General features: G+C 39.3%; 1 protein-coding gene across 9 annotated transcripts in view; it reads right to left on the bottom strand.

Moving 5' to 3' along the window:
* grip1 (glutamate receptor interacting protein 1) overlaps positions 1 to 21469 on the bottom strand; it is a 312119-nt gene that overhangs the window by 187788 nt on the left and 102862 nt on the right. For 4 of the 9 annotated variants that reach the window (XM_067426880.1, XM_067426882.1, XM_067426886.1 and 1 more), the window contains exon 1: positions 5264 to 5495. The exons of 2 other annotated variants lie outside the window; for them this stretch is intronic. In XM_067426880.1, the coding sequence (XP_067282981.1) occupies positions 5264 to 5396 (133 nt within the window). In that variant the 5' untranslated portion in view covers positions 5397 to 5495. Of the gene's footprint in view, positions 1 to 5263; positions 5498 to 21469 lie in introns of those variants that run through there. 3 more of the 9 variants (XM_067426878.1, XM_067426881.1, XM_067426889.1) reach the window with 2 other exon arrangements.

The following is a 21469-nucleotide window of genomic DNA, read 5'->3' as shown; positions in this document are numbered from 1 at the left end:
AGCTCTAATATTACAATAAATACATGTATAAAAAGGTGCTGAATAACTTTGATCTGATCCGGAGCAAGGAAAGTATATCCAGTGATTATAACACCAAGAGAGTAATGTGCAAATAAAAACAAAAGACACAAAAATATGAATCCAGGAAATGTGCCAAGTACTTTCATCTCATTTTATCCCAAACGAGAATGATGAGACAGTATCCTCCCGCTATTCAACAGAAGGCCTTAGGTAACCATCTCTTTTTTGGCATAATTGCTAATGCGTAGAGAAAAATCAGCTGACTGTGAATGGTGACTGGGGAGGAGAGATGATTGTGGAGGGACCGTCAGGCTTCATTATCACCTACTAACTGTGAGAAGCTCGTTAAAATACCAGACTTCATCCTTCTTTAGCAACCACAGGCCTAAAACAGCTGCCGATGCGCAACAGACGTTCCCTATAACCATATTTCAAGAATCACTGCCATCTTTCCAGAAGATTGAGAGGGTTAGGGTGGATTTTAATTTGTGTTTGCTTGAATGTGTCTTTGGAAAGCAAAATCTTGATGCACAAATTGATAAGTGTTTGAAGGGACAGTAGACGACATTGTATTTAGATGAACGGTTATGGTTTAGCTTGTTAGATGTGAAATAAATATTTTGTTGGTTTTCTACTATCTGCCAATATGGGGGGGGGGGGTGTCTGATTAGAGTTTGGACAAAAGAAAAATCACATTTTTTCAGAGGAAAACATTTTGTTTCACTTTACTGTCAAAATGATGATATCTGGTATGCATTTATTTTTCCTTCAGGGTTTCATGTGACCTACTAGAGGAATCTCTGCTTTGATATAAAGCAGATCCCTGATTTAAGCTCCCAGCTCCTTTGAGACATCTCTTAGAAGTGCTGCCACTTTCTTTTTGGGAGCCAAATGTATTCTGTCATTGCAGCCTTAGTGACTGTCATGAAGAATCCAACCGAAATCTGTAAATCGCACAAGAGATATTTCCTCTTTACCAGACAAATGCAAATAGCCACTTTAGTCTATTATAAGCAAAAATGCAGTACTGCAATGACAACTATTTTGCACATTTAGTGTCCCATTGCTTATAAATAACTCTGCCCAGCTATTAATTGTTGATCCTGGACTAGAGCACAAAATAAAATAATGTTATTTATATAGCGCTATGTCTCAGACAAATACCATAACATGCCACCAACAAAAAGAGAGGGTGACATTAAACAACTAGCAATTTTACTTCTGTATTGTTACACGTTTCATGATTTCAAACTAAATAAAACCAATTGGAGTGTAGGAATTTATCATTTGAGTAATTAAAGAATCCTGAAAGTAGTCTATACATGACAAGATATATCACAGGAAGGGGTTGAAATATAAGAGGGTTGGAAATGTCCGATAAAAAGCAAAGTTGCTTCAGAAGCATATCAAGTTATGTATGATGCCATATTACTAAAACATATTACTTTGTCCAGTTTTATGCCTGATGCTATGATGATTTGCCTTTTAAAACAATTGGTACTGCAGTGATATTTGAGTCTACTCCTGTGATCAAGAGAAAACAAATACGCAAAATGGATGCTATGCATTAGGTTTCTGGGAACCTCACAGCAGGGAAAGGCCACTTGCCCTGAGCTAAAAGAAAGCAGCTAATGTTTCATTTAGGGAGTCTCTCTACAAGAAAAATAATCAGCATTTAAAACAGTATTTTATATACTATAATGCTCAGGAAGATACCAGTTTGCAAAGGAAAGGGGTTTGCAAGTGTTGCTTTATCTTGATGAAAGCCGTTTGCAAGTTAATAAATAAAGGAGTACAAATTTTCCATTTCACACAAAGCTGCAAAAGAAGAAACTATAATGGAATGAGGGTTTGAACTCTCACCGAATATGTGAATAGTCAGTCTTTCAGATTGACAACCATATTTACCATCGTGTGACCTTCGAATAAGACCAGCTTAAAAGGTTAGTTCACCCAAAAATGAAAATTCTGTCATTCATTTCTTACCCTTATGTTGTGCCAAACCCGTAAGACCTTAGTTCATCTTCGGAACACAATTAAGATATTTTTGATGAAATCCGAGAGCTTTCTGACCCCACATAGACAGCAACACAACAACCATTTTCAATGTCCAGAAAGGTAGTAAAGACATCGTTAGAATAATCCATGTGACAATAATACTATACTACTACTACTACTACTCATAATAATAATAATAATAATTAAAAACTAACAAAAATAACTATTTAACAAATGTTTTCTCTACCTTTTACTCTTTTAATGCTATTTACATTGTTGGGCTTTTCACACAGTGCAGCGGTTCCTGGTTATATGGCAGAACACCGGCTCACTATTGGCTGAGCACACTATGCCTGAATTCTGAGGTCAGAAAGCTCTCGGATTTTATCAAAAATAGGCGACATCCACACAAAGCCAGAACGGTCCCCGTCCGTCCGTCGTTCTAAAGAAGAAAAAAAATCTGCCTACACACGAAACCACTGAAACTGTAATTCTGCCACAGAGATGCACCATGCACATGCGGTATCTGACTAGGGTCAAGATGTGGGGTGATGACGTCATCGTTTCACAAAATACATGGATTGGCTGTACACAAAAACGCATGGGTGTCGTTTTCAGATTTATTCATTCATTTGATTTTTTGATCTGGTTTTAAAAAAATATTATTATTATTATTATTATTATGATTATTATATATACAGCTCAACATGTCTCCGTGTGTACACGGAGCCTTTAATTTGTGTTCCAAAGATGAAAGAAGGCCTTACGGGTTTGGAACGCCATGAGGGAGAGTAATTAATGACATGTTACAGATTAGCCAATCTCACTCTTGAAATGTGAAGGAATAAGCAAATGTAAAAGAAGTCAGTTCAGTTTTATAGCCAACCTATGTGTGACTGCAACTGCATTTAGCCAATAAAACTGAAACTGAAAACCATAGCCATATTACCACTGCAAATAAATGAAACAACATTACATTGGGTCACCTCCACCAGAACGTCCTACAGTCCCTGAACACATCAAGCAAACATATTCTATCTTTCCACTACTCTTTGTTATGGTGATGTGGTCCATTTATCAGAACATAGTCCTCCCCCATAGTGTGGGCCCTGCAGTGAGCCCAGCGGTATAAAACTGAAGTGTATCATAGAAGGAATGACAGCAGGCCACACGAGGGAGAATTTGATAAATGAACGAGAATGGACACACTAAAATCTGACTGTGAATTATACATGAGGAAGCAGAAATGGCGAAGAGAGGCAAGCATGAGGCGAAACAATGTACCCAGGCAAATTGAAGGGGGATGCGTTTGGGCTCGGGGAGCGCACACGTGACATTTGCAGGGTTTTGCTATGGATTAATTAGCAGTTGATCCCTTTGTGCATAACAAGCTGCCATTATGTTTTAAAAGCAGCATTGCTAGCTCAAAGATTACATTTAACACACACCTGAAGCATTAAGCTAAACGGAAAACGTAAGTGACATCTCTACATCCTACTGACCTAAAAATATTCCAAATGGCATTTATTTCTTTACTTTGAATGACTCATTTGGACTCCAGCTGGGCCAATTAGGTGTCTAATTCTATGTTTCGTACAGAGTGCTTTGCCACTGCATATCAAAGTGAATACCTGACATTCAAAATAACGCTTGAAAGAAAGAAGCCATTAATGGAAAGGGTTGCAGCATTCAGCTGACATCACAATCATCACAACTCACTGATCAAAAACAAATTATTTTCATTACCGCCTCCCCACAAAGAGAAACCAAAGCAAACGCAGGAATGAAACATGGCTCCAGTCGCACAATTAATTCCACCAGTCATTCTCAATTCAAGCTAAGAATGTCGAAGAACACCACAGTTCTGCAGGTTTAAATTCTAACAAATGTTGTTTGTGCAAATCAGCGATTTTACTGCGTGGTGGTGATGACTACATCACTATTGCTAATGGTGATGAGTAAGTATCTTGGACATTGCTTTGTCTGACTAACATGCCTCCACTGATGCAGCACTGTAAAAAATCCTGACACGCAATACAAAACTGAAGCCGTACCTATGAAGCTACACTTAAACATACACAGTTTTCTAGACTTTCCATTCGCTTCTATTGTTTATATGCTAAGCTAATGATGGTTTCTATCCCCTAATTCAACCACTAAACAGAAATCTTGTGGCATTATTTAGTTTATTAACCCATTTAGAGGCCCTTGCCTGGTGATATCAAGTTATACTATCCTTGTGGGAACATTTTGGTCCCTTCATGGGGACAAACCCTAATGCACACAGATTGAATCAAGGTTCAAGGAACGTTAACATACACATCTCAATTTTGAATCCTGATCAACTTCCTTTGATTGCTTCAAAGCTTTCATACAAATATACAAATCTAAAAATTTGAAATAAACAATACTACAAAAAGACAATCCAGCAAAAAAGCATTGCTAACACCTGCATTCAACCACTCTTAGCCTGTCCGTCTTTCACCAGGAGAGCTGTGGAATGAGGATTACAGGACTCCCGGTTCCTCTTTTCCCTGTTATTACCCATGCTGCCCCGGGGGCATGTCATGAAGGGGAACCTGCATGCATTCTGTATACAGGGAAACTCTGAAATAACTTGAATTGGAACAAAGATAGCTGGAAGAAGAACACCACCAGAATGTAAACAATTCATCATAAACAAAGGCAAAACAAAGGTTTGAAAAGACGCTAGTCAGTGGTGTTTTTGAAACCTAGCACTACAGCTACCTGAGACCGCTATGCTGTTGAAAACGATGCCCCGTTACACACACACACACACATACACACACACACAAGCACACACTCGAACTTCTCACCTGCGATTAAAGGGGAGTGTGCTATCCAAACACAGCAAGCAGCACTCAAACAGCAGCAGCTCAACAATGTACACCAGTATGGCCATAAATGTCCACTCTAGTGCACATTTAACGGCCAACACAGCATTAAACACACTCTAAATCAATAGAAACAAATGGTGACCGACTGAAGCCATCCATCAGACAAGGGTAGTGGGGTGAAAACACACCCATACTAGCACAGCAAGCAAAAGTCCCTCCAGGAGTTTACGGTCAGCAGATAAACCATTCATTCATCCTGCAAAGATGAGTTGCTCATGATGTCTGCCCTAGGCTAGTGATTTACGCAATAGTAAAACAATGACTGATACCCAAGCTCTAATCCACCCCCCCTTTCTCCTTCCCAGCCAGCTAGCGGGATCACTTACGGTGCAGGTGCTCGGAAGCATAGTAATAGACGTCCTCATAACCCTCATGATAATCCTCTTCTGGACGGTACTTTTTGCCCTTTCGCCTCCTGGACCTCCGGATCTGCTTGACGAAACCAAGGAAGCGATCCATGCCTGCCCAGCGTGTGCAGCCCCACTGACACAGGCGCAGAACGCTGCACTCAGCCAGTGTGTAAAGGTGTGCGTTCTGTTTCACAAAGAGCACCGCTCCGAGAGATCTCCGAAAGAGAGAAAGAGCGAGACAGAGGCGGAGAGGGAGAGAAGGAGGGGTAGGGAGTAGCGTGGGGGGGGGGGGGGGGGCGACGGATTGCAGTCAGCTGGAAGAGATGGGTCAAATATCAGTCTTCTGTTGTGCACTGTTCTCCTTTAAGAAAACTGTGCGTGGATGGGTCCTCAGCCATACAGCTGAATGGGTCTTTGTGCATGCGTGTACGCACGTGTAGGTAAGGAAGATTGTGCATAGCGTAGGAACAAAAGAGAGAGCGACAAAAATAAGAGAAGGGCGGCGGGGGGTGGGGGGAGTTGAGAGAGAGAGGGAGAGAGGGAAACACACAGGGAAGTGAGAAAGACACAAAGTTCAAAAGGAACCGGCAGCAAGGCGAGGAATCCTTGTCTTATTCCAGAGTGGGACCAGGGGCAGGTCTTATCATCGTAAAAATTAAAAGCAAAGCAGTGGGATGTGGATAGTAACCCTCAAGGGTCTTTCTGGTGATTCTATTGCCAGAAAATTGGCAAAGCGATAATTCCACTAGATAGAAGGGGGCACCATGGTCACATGTAGCCTGCGTGGCACTGACAAAAAGCTGAGAGGATTACAGCAATTTCCAATTTACCGCCAACACCAGCCGATCCAGCCGGTGCTGCCTGGATCAGTGACTAATAGCATTAATGGGGCTAGAGGACTTCTTCGTTGAGCTGTTTGCCAACAATGACACCCAGGCGTGTGTCAGTAACCCATTCATTCAGAAGGGGTGTGTGCTACGTCACCCCAGGGTTTAATGACACCTGATTCCTATTGTGCTGATGTCATTCTATAGCCTTGACATTGGGAAAAATAGTAATCGTCTGTTCTAACCTCCCTGTGCCTTTCATCCCAGCACTGGAGACAATCACGTCAAAAACACCCTGTGATTCTTCACCTTATGAAATCACCCATTTCTCTATTGCCAATTCTCACAGAGATATATCATCATGGTCTAAAACATATCATGGGACAATAAAAACCCTTCACAGAAGGCTCACTTGTCACATGAAAGTGTCTTTTTTCGTGGTGTTGAGCCTTTTCTTTTGTGCAACGCAGCAGAAGGGCTTTCTTTGTCTGAGGTTTGTCACACACAAGCACATAAGAGGTTAAATCCCACTTCATTATATCAATCCTGTTCTTATGTCGTGATTCCCATTTAGCAGTTAAAGCCAAGTTTTCACACGTTATGCATTATATGTTTTGTCTCTGAGGTTTTGGAAAGAGGGAGAGAAAGGGTCAGACCGGTAAACACACATGGTCTAGACATGTCAAGTATCAGTTTGTACAGGAGACAATCCCATTGAGTTCCCATCGTTTTCTGTTACTGCCATTCTCAGAAAAAAAAAAAACATATTTAGAAACTGACAGGCCAGGAAACGGCCTATGATTGGACAGGATTGGTGATCGGTGAAGTCTCAGGTCTTACCGAATCCGAGTCCCAAAAAAGTCCCATTAATTTTACTCATTCCCTGCAGGTTCCAGCGCACACAAAGCGCGTGCACCACCCATCAATACAAGCGGAAAACATGGATGGAATCCAGTCATAAAAACGGGATTTACTGTATTTACTGTAAGGTGGAATTTGTCAAATTTTGCAGGAATAAATCAAAAGTAGGTCAGTACACCTAAATTCCATTGCAATATACTGTCTCTGAATATTAAACCGCAACAAGACTATTTGAATATGAATCCTACATGTTCTGAATGAATGAAACTAATTAATGGCACAGACACATGGTTTCATTTCCCATACCAAAAAATAAATAAAACCGAATTCAAAGGGCCCTAAATTCTCAAACAACTTATGAGTAGCAAGTACCAAAATGAGTGGCTTACAGCGATTAAACATTCAAATACACACAAAATGATGTTAAAATGCCTGTCTTGTCGAGTATTCAGTTAAAGAAAACCACTTTGCAATCACTGAATCATAAAATGATCATAAAATGATTTAAAATTGTTATTTTATTACTGTTTTTTTACTTTTACTTTTTTTATGAAAATAAATGTTTTAAAAGAAAAGTCGATTTTTGTTTGTATATGCTGTCAATTATTAGACTGGGTTAACCCAGCCTGATCAGCTGGCGATTTGATTTCGCCCGGCAACTCAGTCTGGAAACCCGTACATTAATTTCTACTGCTTCGGTTACACTTTTGTGGGAACCAATCACAGACTGGCTTATCCACCTGGCACGCTATGGGCGGGTTTAACAGGATGACAGATAGAGAAATGATGGGTCGTTGCCTGTTGATCAAGCCTCTTGTTGTCTGATTGGTTCTAATCTAATTACTATCTATGTACTATCTAATTGCGTAGAGTTATTTGAATAATGCCAGTTGATCACGTCCCTTGTGCAGTAGAAAATACAGAGCAGACTACCCAGACCAATGTTCAGTTTTAAATTGAGCTTGGTCTGGTGATAGCCAGACAAGTCAATTATAGTTATTTGAAAGTAAATCAGAATCACCAAAAATTGGCAGGTCCCAGTAAAAAAACAAACAAAACAAAAACCCGGAAATCAGCCAAGAAAATTGCAATCAGTGCTTCTCTACATTTATTATTATTATTAAAATCAGTTAATATATGATCATTAATTACAGTAAAAAATAAAATTAAAAATCACATATTGACAGACCATTTACAGCAGTACTGGAGCTTACAGCATGACTCTCAAACATCGAAGAAACCGTCTCTTTGTAGGCTGTCTTTTCAGCAATTAGAAAAAAAAAACTCCTATAAAATACGATATTGCCTCCCTGATTGTCTACTGATGATCAGACACATGCTTTCTCGTCAGGGAATGGTGCAACCAGGGAATTCACAGCTCCTTCACTTTGGAAACCCAGACTTGTTTATCCAATCTGTCTGCCACCTGAGGCAATCAATGAACATTCAACAGATTCATTATTCTTTCAGGAAATACAAAAACCCAGCCCCAATGTAGCTTGCAGGTTGGGTGTTTAATTAGCTCTGCGGTCGCCATACCTGTAATTAGACATCCTCTGTCCACATTGGGAAGCTGCTCTTTGCAAAACTGCAGAACAGAGGCAGTATTGTCAGGCAGGGGCGTATGAATCAGCATGAAGAGAGTTCCTTTATAAAATAATTCTCGTCTTTATTGACGATGGGCAATTCACAAAGCAGTAACTATTACTATTCATGAGGTACAGTAAGTGCATTGTAATTAAAACTATGGCTAGGAGATGGTGTAATTAGGACTAATTCACTATATTTCAAATTATTCCATCTGGTACTTTGGAATAAGAGCCGTAATGCGAAGCGTCAAGGACTAATAATGCTGTGATGGTTTACGCTTATGTTATGAGGACTGTGGCAGTTTTCCAGGTGCGAGTCTCTCCTGAGATTGTTTTCAGATAAGCCACTGCAGTAAAAGCCAAGCTTTAAACACTGAGCCTGTGCCAAGCTCTTAGGGTCTCTGCACCTCAGAGCTAAGCATTTGCTGCAGTCTCCATACTCTCCTGTCCAGCTCACAAACCCAAAATATAACTTTGCGTCTTATTTCTTTTTTTTTTTTTTTTTTTGGCTCAATTCCATTTGTATGGTAAATGCTGCGGTAAGTGCAGAGCTGCAAAGGGAGTCGTTTATAATGGCTGCATGATGACTTCCCTTAAAGGAACAGTTCACCAAAAAATGAAAACTGTCGTTTTTTCTTTTTCTTTTTACCCATTAAAACTTTTTCCATGAATGTGCCAAAAAGGACTATGTCCAATTAATGAACGGATCATTCTTTTTAATCAGAATGAAATGGTTTACTCAAGTGGTCTAAATTGATCAATTGAGAATTTGAAATATAGTGCTTCAAATCAAATTCAGTGAGTCAAATGGACAGTTTTTATGATGTTTTTGTTACAGGCCAGTCCTCATTAATGTCAAGAAAAACAGAGAGGCCAGGAAATTCTTCAGAAAAATAACAACTTTTTTCTATGGAAAAAAGAAAGTCGTACCGGTTAAGAACTATAGAGTGAGTAAATGACAGAATTTTCATTGATAAAAGTGACTATCTCAGCAGTGAAAGGCAGACTGAAAGTGTGTGGGTATGAGCAATCCAGGCAATCCAAACTTCTTAAAATCCTCACATGTGCAACCATTTGAGCATGAACTGCCTGAGGCTTTTTCTGGAACCAGGGCTGTGCCAGTTTGTTGCAATATGGTAGCTCCTCTTTGGATGCAAGTCCATTGAAAAAAAAAAAAAAAAAAGGCTGTCCAGACACTACATCTGCTATGAGCAAATGCTTCAGATGGTTGAAACAGCCTCTCAGTAGAGGCAGAAGGATGCTGACAGGTTAAACGTTTGGGTTTTCACAGTTATTTGAACTGAGGCATTCAGAAGTCATGCAGGATTGCCAAGTCAAGTGCTTCACAAACCAACCCACACAAACAAAAATCCAGTCTTTTTCAGTGTTCTGACTTCTTCCCCAGTACCCATGCACAGTATCCCTCCCATTGTTGAGTGAAGCTCTTCCTTTATTAATTTATCACATCTGCAAGGTTGCACTTATTCCGCCCGTGGCAAGTTCTATGAAGTACATTAGGTCTATTTTCATACCTTCTGCTCTAGACTCTTCCTCATACAAGATGGCAGTTCTGCTTGGAATGGAGAAACCTACACTTGACCAATTTGCTTTGCTTATGACAGGAACCTGGAAGGTTGTAGGTTCCATCCTCACAAGGAGGATCAACTTAGACCTGTTCACACTTGTAGTTCGGTTAGTTTGGTCCGGACCAAAAAACTAAAAATATAGTCCTGGTCCACTTAGCGGTCACACTGGCATTTTTAATAGCAAACCAAAGGCATAGGCAACATTCAAAACAATGCTGTATGCTGGATTAAACGCGATCATTTTATGCGTGTACATATGGCATTATTTTTACCCGCTGAGAACTCATGAAGAGCTCATAAAATGTTTAAAACATTCAAAACAGCACCAGTATTTCCTCCGTTGTATGCAGAAAAGAGACGGCAGTTCTGTCGTCTGGACCGGATAGTAATGGGCAACACAGGTCCTTTGATGAGAAGAACCAGGTATGCTTTTTGTGTTTTTTTTCTAGCATTTTCGAAACATGCTCATCGGACCAAATATTGAGGAGGCACTTGTACGTTGCTCTACATTTGCCCTGTAACGTTAACGTTATTCATTTTGGATACACCGATCTTTCCGCATCTTCAAATCAGCTGACTATGCGTCGCATCTTGTGACATTACGTTAGGTTTTTGGTTTGTTTCTTTGGTCCGTGTTGCGTTCATATAACAATGGAACCACACCAGAGTTCATTTGGAAGTGGACCGAGACCCATCTTTTTGGTGGGAACCAGGGTTTGGATGGCAGTGTTCACATATGTTCAAATGAACCAAAATGGACCTTGACCGCACTGCTTTAAAGGCATGGACACAATTGTGTGGTAAGAAATAAAGATTCTATACTGTGACTAGAGGAAGGTGAGAGAAGTTAGAAATCAATTATGAGTCAGAACAACATGGTATCTCTAAAAAGCAGCAGTAAAGATGTATAAATGGGCCTCACCATTGGATAGGAATGTTATTTCCACAATGTCTCCAAATATAACTGTAAATGTGAAGCTTATGGTTTGTACATTTTGAAAGCCATAGCTTTTCTACCCCAATCTCCATTATGACAGCCCTTATGTACTGTTATTACAAGAACAGGAGCTATTTAGATTGCAGGCCTGAGCATGGAACAGCTAATGGAAGGGTTTAAAGGTCAGGCCTAAATGCTCGCCAAGATGCGAAACATTCCAAGACCTCCATTGACATTGTCATTAACTTGGTACATGCTTAATCCTTTGCAACAGTTTCTTTCCGAGCCTGACGTCAACATAAGATTAGGGGGAACCTTACAATGGTTGATTATTTTTGGTCGAGACGGTTGGGAATCCCAGAGGCGATCAAAACAAACCCACCAAATAACTCTGACTGAAGGAAGCTATCTCAGACCTGTTTATGAATGTTGTTAGGAAACTGGTATTCAGTGCCAGAATGACAAGAATAGAGAGGAAGAGACAGAGGGAAAGCAAAAAAACTAGGATTAAAATATGCTTATTTAAGTATAGTATTGCTGTCAAGAAAGGGCAGAAGAAGAAAGATTGAAGGATTTACTCTTTCACGCCCACCCACTGAGTCATTTCACACCCAGACGGTTAATGTTAGCCAAAGCCTCATGGGCTGACACCGGCCTTCATTCAACCTTAAAAAGCAGTGGGCAGAACAAACCTCTGACCTTCCCACCCTCCACTGGGAGTACTCTAGCACTATAGGAGTATATGACAGAAAAATATCATTAAATCATTTAATTCAAGAGTCTCCCCTTTTCATGCATGGACGGCTAAAGCCAATGTCAAGGTAATTATGCATTTGATTAACAGAAAATTAAAGCAACACATATATGATAAACTAATTAACTATGGGAAATAAGAACAGTAGCTAGCTAATGTTGTACTTAAAATATGTACCAAATATAGAATCTACCAGCTCACTGACGCAGCAACAGTCAGAGATCAGATTGAGAAAAGAAAGGTGAGAGAGAGAAAAATACATTTAACAAACGCTCTGGTGTGAATCTGCAGCAGGCAATACAGAAACTTCATGCATCCCAAGGCGGTAGATCCATTAGCATTCCCATGCAGTCATTTATTCGGCTGGTGGTCACTGATAAAACATGCTATAAAATAAGTTTTAGGCAGTGTTAACCAGCAACATTCTGATGTATCCACACCAACTGGTGTCAGAATACAGTCAAAGCCAAAATGTTATTTATTGGGGGAAATGCATGAGTGGCCCATCTGTGCGACCTGTCTAGTCTCCTCAGTCAACCCCACAGACAGACATGATAGAGGAAGTTGCGCATAGAACTACACAGAGATGACAGGAAGAAGGCCTCCGATACAAAAGAGGAACATCTCAAAACAATAATTACAAACTTAACATGTTAACTTGTAATGGTCAACATATTAACAAATATGCAAATCTAAATTTAAAGTGAATCTGCCGTACATAGCAGTCACAAATGCACTTTTGCACTGCTTCAATCTGGCGATTATGTAATATAACAGGGTTCTGTGTACATGAAATATTCCCAGATAAATCCAAATCTAAATCTGAATTGAACCCAGCCAATAGTTTGTGATCTGAATCAGAAATTCAGTGACAATGCACAGCCTGCATAACAGAGACCGAGCAAGCCGAATATATCTAGTAAACAGCGTTGCATTCATTTCATGGTGGGAATCCTTTCATTGATAGCAGTCACGTGAAAGGCGTTCACTGCAGAAACTCATTTTAAAGATGTATGTGAAAAAAGACTGAGAGGGAGAACGCAGATGGTGACGACTCTGAATAAAACATGAGGGGAGAGTGACACAGACTGCTAAAAATCACATTCGGATCAGAGCACAGATTCAGCATGTCACAGACAGCATTTCCAGAAGTAACAGCGTCAAGTGAAAGTGTCCAAATCCTGCTTTGGGCATCTAGGCTGACCCAGGCTGACCTCAGATGCCAGTATTGTCCCCTGAACCAGTCAACCTTTTCAACCGCCATCAAACAACTGCCAGCACTGTGCTATAACTGTGAGTGTGTGTACTTCTACAACACATTCAGTAGGCACTCGCATTCCCTAGGCACCTCCATGTGTCATTCCTGACAGAGGGAGAAATCTTCCACCAGCCTTGACAGACATGTCCACATTATTAATGTACGTGACATGACTTCAAATGGAGTCGATTGTTTTCCTCAAGCCTGTAAGTGACAACACAAAATTCAGCATGGCATTTGCCAAGTTTACTGGCTAAAAAATGAGCAGGTAAAAAAAAAATGAAGGTAGAAAGAAATATTTGTAATTATTTAAATTGACCAATTTTTGCATTGTAGTCTAGAGGAACTGATGAGAGTTGATTCTGTATATGGCTGGATTTAATAAATATATCCTGCCGCTGTTCATCACCTTACATGCCCTTGCTCACAGCAAGCTCAGAGTGTTCCACAACATGCAGAGGCGTCTGATTAACAGTCTTTTATTGTGTAGGAAGCTTCTTTAAGATCTTTGGGAACAACTCCAATTGCCAAAAGTGCCATTTTGTTGAGTGACGGTTAACATTTTCTCCTATTCATAGGCCATTCACACTGCACCGGGACTGTCATCATGGTCCAAACGTAGATACATTTTTGCAGGCCATGTCTCAAATGAGATGTCTGACCGCCTACAGACTGCATTCCTGAAAGGTAGACAAATGTGCCAGGCAATCACAAAGACAATTTTTGTAAACAAATCAATTACCGCAGATACTGATAAGCTAATTATTTTCATGTTATGACTGGTAACTATTTATTGGTGTATCAAAATTCTATAAGAAAAAATACATTTAAATTAAACTAAAATCAATCATTTGAAATGCTATAAGTGAATTTATGCATCTCAACATCAATGCACAGTATGAAAAATCTTTTTTTTTAAAGCCACAATGTGTAATTTGTCGGCACTAGAGGTCACTTATTCAAAACAAAGGCATAGCTTGTTGATGCGTTGATTTCACAGAGCTTTTATTATGCCACAGACGGACACATCCACTTCTTCCGTTAATGCATATGTGGGGTATTACAGTGCTGTTTTTACCATATTAGATGCATTTGAGTGTGTAAGAAAATTGTGTTATAATGCTACTCTGTGCATTTGCACAACAGCTATTATGAGACACTACTACTGCACACTGCAGTATAAGCTAGATCAATATTATGATAAACTGAAAACTGTGTTGAGCTATATAACAATGATTTGTTTTCTATCTATGCATGCATCCAAACAGATGCTCGCCTGTCAAATAAAACACATTATATATTAAAGTGTCTTTGGTGTTTCCATGGTTTTTATAAAATAAAACACGGAAATCGAGGGTAACGTATATTGCAAAAAAATGCAATATATCAAAAGAAAAAGCTGACACTCTTATTTTAAACAACAACAAAAAAAACTAGCTTCATGCATTCCTTTTTTATCAACACTTGAATATGGGTAAGGTTTCATAAAAAAAGTAACATTTTGAACAAAAAGCTGAGATTATCACGTTTTTGTGAAAGACTACATCCATATCAGATCAAGCGAGCGATCAAACACAGATGGAGTCCATCAACACCCCTAATGCTTGCACAGTCCTATAGCTTGTCCTGGGTCCACATTTCATTCCGTAACATTAGATTGTTTTGATTTTTATGATGTTTAATGATGATGATCATTATTTTGCATATGCATCTGCTTAGATACGAAAGCTTGTTTTACTGCGTCTTCCTCACGTGTGTTTTGATCAGGAGATTCTGTACTCATTCAGAAGATGCGCAACAGCGCCCTCTTCTGTCTAACAGTGAAAACATGGAAAATTACGCTTTTGGCACGAAAGCGTTTTCTCACAAATAATGCATAAATCCGTGTTTGGCAGGGAAAGACATAAATAGCTAATTTGTCTAGATTTAAACATTCTTGGAAACAATAGGGATAATCTAAATACACAAGTCAACAAAATATATAACATTGTTCTAGTGGTTTTGGGATAATTTAATCCAAAGTATCTTACATATTGTGCCATTAAAACATTTAACTGTTAGGTGAATTTAAAGTGAGTGTTAGATCCAAGCGTCCTCTTTTTAGTGTTTAGTAGTAACCAGCTGTATAAAATAAAATACATTTTACCTCAAGAACTCTAAAACAAAAACATGTCATACTTTTCTTCCAGTGTCTCTCGTCTGAACGGCTGTGAAGGATAACATGAGCATTCTAGACAGCAGCCTGCTTTCTTAAGACAACACCACTACTATAAAAGCATCACATGACTTATATATAAGGCTAGCACAGACGGTAGTATATCTCCCTTGGGAAAAACGCTGTCCTCTCAAACACATTAAGTCTTCATGTGGCACACTGTCTTTGAATGGTGAGGAATGCGTTTGTGACACAATGCCCTGTAGGCCACTAGTTTTGTCTGCCGCAGTAAGCACAATCATTCCTCTGTCTGAGGATCATGCAATCGCCACGATCTGTCTTCAGCTGTTGCGCCAATATATCGATTCGACATAACCTGCCTAATGGAGTGTGATGCGGCTCAAGTGCCACTGGGGAGTAAGAAAAATTACAAGCACCTCAGCTGTCTCTTGATTTTATTTTATGTTAAATTAAAACTACACAGCGATGCTACATTTCATCTGGGAGGGGTTTTAGAAATAAACTGTAGATATCGTACTGAAGATATAAAAGATGTGAAGATATAAATGTGATGATTTGCCAGAATATAAAGCGACTCTGCGGCAGGCATCTGCTGCGGTGTTAGAAGGGAAAGATAACACCTCTGCTGCTGGTGGGTCTAAAAATATGTTCACAATCATAATAGACCTCTTGTTAGTTCATGTTATCATACCACATACTTGTAGATGCATACATACATAGATGACTACAAACCGGTTTTATGCCATAAAATATATGATGTAAACAGGTAAACAACTTGCAGCATTTAACTGCTTACTCCTGTGTGCAGGGGTCAGGGCATTGCCCATTCAAACCGAGTGCATGTGCCCTCACAGATCTGAGCAAATGGATTTGAATGCCCATACAACAACTATATATTTATATTTTTACATTTGATAATTAACCCTTTGAAGCGTACAATCATACCAGTGTGATTCGAATGTTCACTGCGTCACATCATCAGCTGCTAAACTTAAATCTGTGTTTGCACTTTGGCTAGTGCCGAGCCAGAGACAAATGCACTCAGCTATCGTCATATATCACAAATGTTCAGTGTTTTCAACCATATAATGTTTATTTTATGTGTCTGGCATTTAAATACAGATAAGCACTGGAGAAAAATATACACTATATGGAAGCTGCAAAAGTCCTTTCATATAATTAGATGTGTTTTATTGAAATCTTCTACACATTGCGTAGGTAACTGTAAAGTTTGCTCTAATCTTAGAATATTGCAGGTACAAAATTAATAGTGCCTTTAAAGGGTTAGTTCACCCAAAAATGAAAATTATTTAATTACTTACTCACCCTCATGTCGTTGGACACCCGTAAGACATTTTTTGATCTTCGGAACACAAATGAAGATATTTTTGTTGAAAGCTGATGGCTGAGAAAGGCTTCAGATAGGCCTCCATTGGCATTCAGTACATTCCCACTCACAAGACCCATAAAAGGCACTAAAGATTTTGCTACAAAGTCCATCTCACTACAGTGGTTGTACAATCATTTTACGAAGCGACGAGAATAGTTTTTGTGCACAAAAAAAATCTAAATAATGACTTTATTCGCCAAGTTATTGTCTTCCGTGTAGGTCTCGGCCGCAAACTCACGGGATAGCGGCACTCCTCCTCTTTTGGGTCATGTATCTGAACGGAGGATCTGCGTCATATTCTCACGTATGCGTCAAGTTCAAGGCAATAACTTGGTGGATAAAGTCTTAATATGTTTTTTTCTGCGCACGATAACTATTTTTGTCGCATTGTAAAATTATTGTACAGCCACTGTTCTGAGATGGACTTTGTATCGACGTCTTTAGTGCCTTTATGGGTCTTGTGAGTGGGAATGTACTGAATGCCAATGGAGGCCTATCTGAAGCCTTTCTCAGCCATCAGCTTTCAAAAAAAATCTTCATTTGTGTTCTGAAGATGAACGAAGGTCCGGTGTCAAACGACACGGGGGTGAGTAATTCATTAAATAATTGTCATTTTTGGATGAACTAACCCTTTAAAATTGTCATCTTTTGGTGAATTTCTTAGTTTTTAAGCTAAAATAGGTCACAGCCTATAGGCGATTCATACGGTTCTTTTTTTTTTTTTTTTGCCTTTTGTAAATGACACTTACTTTTGGACCAAACTCCCGATACACTAGGTAATTGGAGGTTGTTAGGTTTGCACTTAGCAGTACTTAAAAGAACAGCCTCTGTTTTGACAAAATGTGCCGTCGATCGAGAGATAAGTTTGCCGTTTGCCTTGTGGTGTCGGTGCTTATGCTTTAAACTGATTTGTTGAATCGATCTGATTTGTTGAATGGTTGAAGAGCAACACTAAATGCATTATATTTTATGTTCTTGCTTCAACAAATCAAAAGTATAATGCAATATGACGATTATTACAGTGAAAGCTAAAGTAAAGTTTTATTATAAAAAAAATATGTATTTTTATTTGATAAGTTGTTTTGTCATTTAAAATTATTGTATTTAATACATTGGTAACACTTTACAATAAGGTCTCATTTGTTAATATTACTTCACGTATTGACTAACAATGATCAATGCATTTTTTACATATCTTGGTTAATGTTAGTTAATAAAAATCCAGCTGTTCATTGTTTGTTCATGTTAGTTCACAGTGCATTAACTAACACAACTTTTAATTTTAAAAATGTATTAGTAAATGTTACTATTTATAGTAATTAGCATTAATGCATGCTGTAGATATATTGTTCATTGTTCATGTTAACTCTAAATGTTAAGTGTTACCAATATATTTTGTGTGTTCAAATGTCTGTAATAGTTCTGTGAAGGTAGTGAACAAAAGGGAACAATCTCAACTTTAGTCCAGCATGGCTTTCTTTACTTTGAACTTGAGATGCAATCTGACTTCAAATACGATTAAAGCAATCCCATAAACCACAGCTGAGCGAAGCTGCTCTTGCAATCAATTAAGGCGAAGGGACCTCATCTAGGGCATCATCTTAGATTTAACATAGACCAGCATGTTGGTGGACGTCCCGTAATTTAATTTCCGCCTTTGAAATAGAACCGAGCAGATTTACAACAAGCTCAGATCAGGTGCATTGACCGTGAAAAATGGCACGCATGATTGGCTAGGCAGTTCTGTGGACCACAACGGGAAAATATTAGCCATATGCACACACTCTCACCATGCTAAAAACGGTGATTAAAAAAAGCACACATACAATATTTGTTGAGCCAGATTTGATCCTAATCCTGTTTAAGGCATGAAATGAACTGACTAATGTCAGGTGAACCCTGTCTGCCTGTCCAAAGAACAATCATATTACACTAAACTGTGATAGTTTTCCCAGGACAAAAGTGTGTTAACAAATGTCCCGTTGGACATTTTATTGCGGATTTTAGTCGCGTTTCCACTGCAGGAAATTTCCGAAGGTACTAGGGAGTTTGTGGTGCTCTGTCTGTTTACACCGCAGGAACCAGGGTCTAAATGTATAGTTCCGGGGTAGAAATTCCCCACCTCAGAGAGTCCCTGCTCACGACGTAGTACTTTTCCAAAGTTCAGGAACTTTCAGGGGTGGGATTTGGGCACTGAACTTTCTTATTGGTTGAGTTCACGCAGCATTCAATTTCAACCCCCATTCTAAAAAGCCTGTTGTGGTGTGTGCAGTTCTTTGCTATTCGAATCAGCGATGGAGTTTAGACAGAAGACCAGGTTCAGGCTTTATTAAGCGTGGACAAATGTACACTTTTAGAAAAAAAGGTACAGTGCTGTGACTGGAGCGGTACCCTAAGGTACAAAAGTGAAAAGGTACATCTTTGTACCTTACTAACCCCTAAATGGTACATATTAGTACCTTAAAAGGTACATACCAGTACTTTAAGAGTGCGAATTAGTTCGGTTTTGTACCGTAGGGTACCGCCCCAGAGACAGCAATGTACCTTTTTGTCTGACAGTGTATGTGGTGGACAAAATCCAGCGGGAACTGGAAAGTCGTGCACAGTCCTACATCATCAGACTAATTTGCCTAATCTTCACGGTACTTTAGACCACGATGGAAACGCAGACCACAACAGGTATGGGAAAAAAGAATCTGGGACAAATTTTTCGGATTAATTTCAGTAGAAAATTCTGATTTTCACGTAATGCCAAAACAATGCTTTGTTTTAGTTTTTTTTTTTAAAACACGTGTCCATAAATGAAATAAACGTTCAGACCCACCCTTGGAACTGTGACAACTAGCCCCAGTCTCCCCTACAACAGAAGATGTGGTCAGATACCACATTTATCTTGCTATGCAGTTCAGAGCCACTTTCATGGAAATCAACAAAACTGTTCATTTTAAATGATGACAGGCTCAGGCCCCGTCCACACGGAGACGCGTTTAGCTGTATACGCATAAATTTTGTACCGTATCAGCGCTTCGTCCACACGGATCCGGCGTTTTAGAAGCATGAATCTGATATTTTTCGAAACCGGGACCCAAAGTGGGTAAATCTGAAAACAATCATGTTCCGTTTTCGTGTACAGCGAATCCGTATATTTTCTGAAACGGTGACGTCATCACACTACGTCCAGCACGGTGAAAGTGTTAAGGGATACAACTACAGGCACTCGGCATGCGCACATCAATATCGCATCATTTAATTAACGTATGTGCATTATTGTAAGGGTATGTTTTGGGTTGGGGTAGGTGTAGGCATTAATAAAACACATCTGTTAAGTAGCAAATGTATTTATTGTTATTTTATTGTGAGATTTTGCCTCCCCTCCAACCACTGCTATACCCCCGCTAGCCACAACTCTTCTTCTCCGTTTTTAGTGTATTTCTGTGGCAGAATTACAGCGCCACACACTGGCCTGGCATGCAAACTACATTGTTTTTAGTCAGTTTTCGTAATCTCGTGTGGACGCAGATATTTCTAGAAACGAGGAAAAAAAAGATCAGATTGGGAAAGCGCTGGCTTCGTGTGGACGGGGCCTCAGAGAGTTCACTTGATTGACAATCTCTGGCCAAGCCACTACTTAGAAAAAAAAGGTCCATCACTGGCCAGAACCAACCAAAATCCAAGACACCTCCAGGCAAGTCTGGTTCTTATTTAAAAAAATGGTGACATTATAAAAGCTTTAATCAATAAAACATTAAAAGTGTGCTGTTGGCAAGCACTTTACTGAGATAACCTTGAAATCTACGAAGACAAGAAACAGGAACCTTTTCTTGGGAGACTTGCACCAGGCTGTATTAGAGAAACTTTATCACCGTCATCTAGACACTGACTGGAATACAGGAAAAGCAGAGAATAAAAGTCAAAACTTTTCAGTTTAAAAGCCTCCTCAACGTAGAAAAGTGGGAAGGCTGTATAGATCATTCACTCTGCTAAATATTTAACCACCGTTCCCGACAGATCATATGGTAGAGTTCATAATTGCTCACTTGTTTCCTTAGCTGGCTCTAATTTCTAACACTTCAAAAAAAAAAAAAACCTTGCAGTTCTTCTCATTATGCCAAAGTCAGCTGGACGCCATGAGTCAGACCCTATCATTTTAATAGTTACAGCCATGGAAGTCAACATTCTTCTGAAATTATGAAGAAATTACTCAGTGGACAAAAATAATATGAAATGCTGTGAAGTCCATGAAAAGACTGCAAACACAACAGCAAAATTATATTGTAAATCAAAGGTAGATAAGCAGCAGTGATGGCATTTAGTAGTTTTGAAATCCCCAACAGGTTGCATTAGAGATAAAGCCTGTCTGAATCAGAAAGGCTGGAAAGTGATACGCCAGCACAGAAAGAGCAATTTGCTCCTTTTATGGACCAAAGTACACTGATGAAATCAGGAGTATCACCGCAGCGGTACACAATCATACCTCAGACACTTGAGTCTGGCCAGTGACTAGACTCTTGGAAGGGCTAGAAATGAAATGGAGAGAAGAAAGGAATCAGAATGTATGTGTTTTGTGGAAGCTAAAAAAGAAAAACACTTCACCAAATAAATCAAATATCATAAAAGAACATCCCTTTAGACATAACATTTCTGGAGATTTATAGAAAGCTTTGCTTAGATGGACAGAACAAAAAGAGCAAAACAAGTCTGTGTACTGTAAACAGGTTATCACGAACTGTCTGGTTTTAGTACTTGTTAGGTTGAAATATGCTATTTTGAAGCAATAATCATAGGCTCCATTGCATTCAAATTT

This window comes from Pseudorasbora parva, chromosome 20, assembly GCF_024679245.1.
Source record: "Pseudorasbora parva isolate DD20220531a chromosome 20, ASM2467924v1, whole genome shotgun sequence".
Classification (NCBI taxonomy): domain Eukaryota; kingdom Metazoa; phylum Chordata; class Actinopteri; order Cypriniformes; family Gobionidae; genus Pseudorasbora; species Pseudorasbora parva.
The sequence above is the reverse complement of the archived record's forward strand: the minus strand, read 5'-3'. Positions and strand labels throughout refer to the sequence as shown.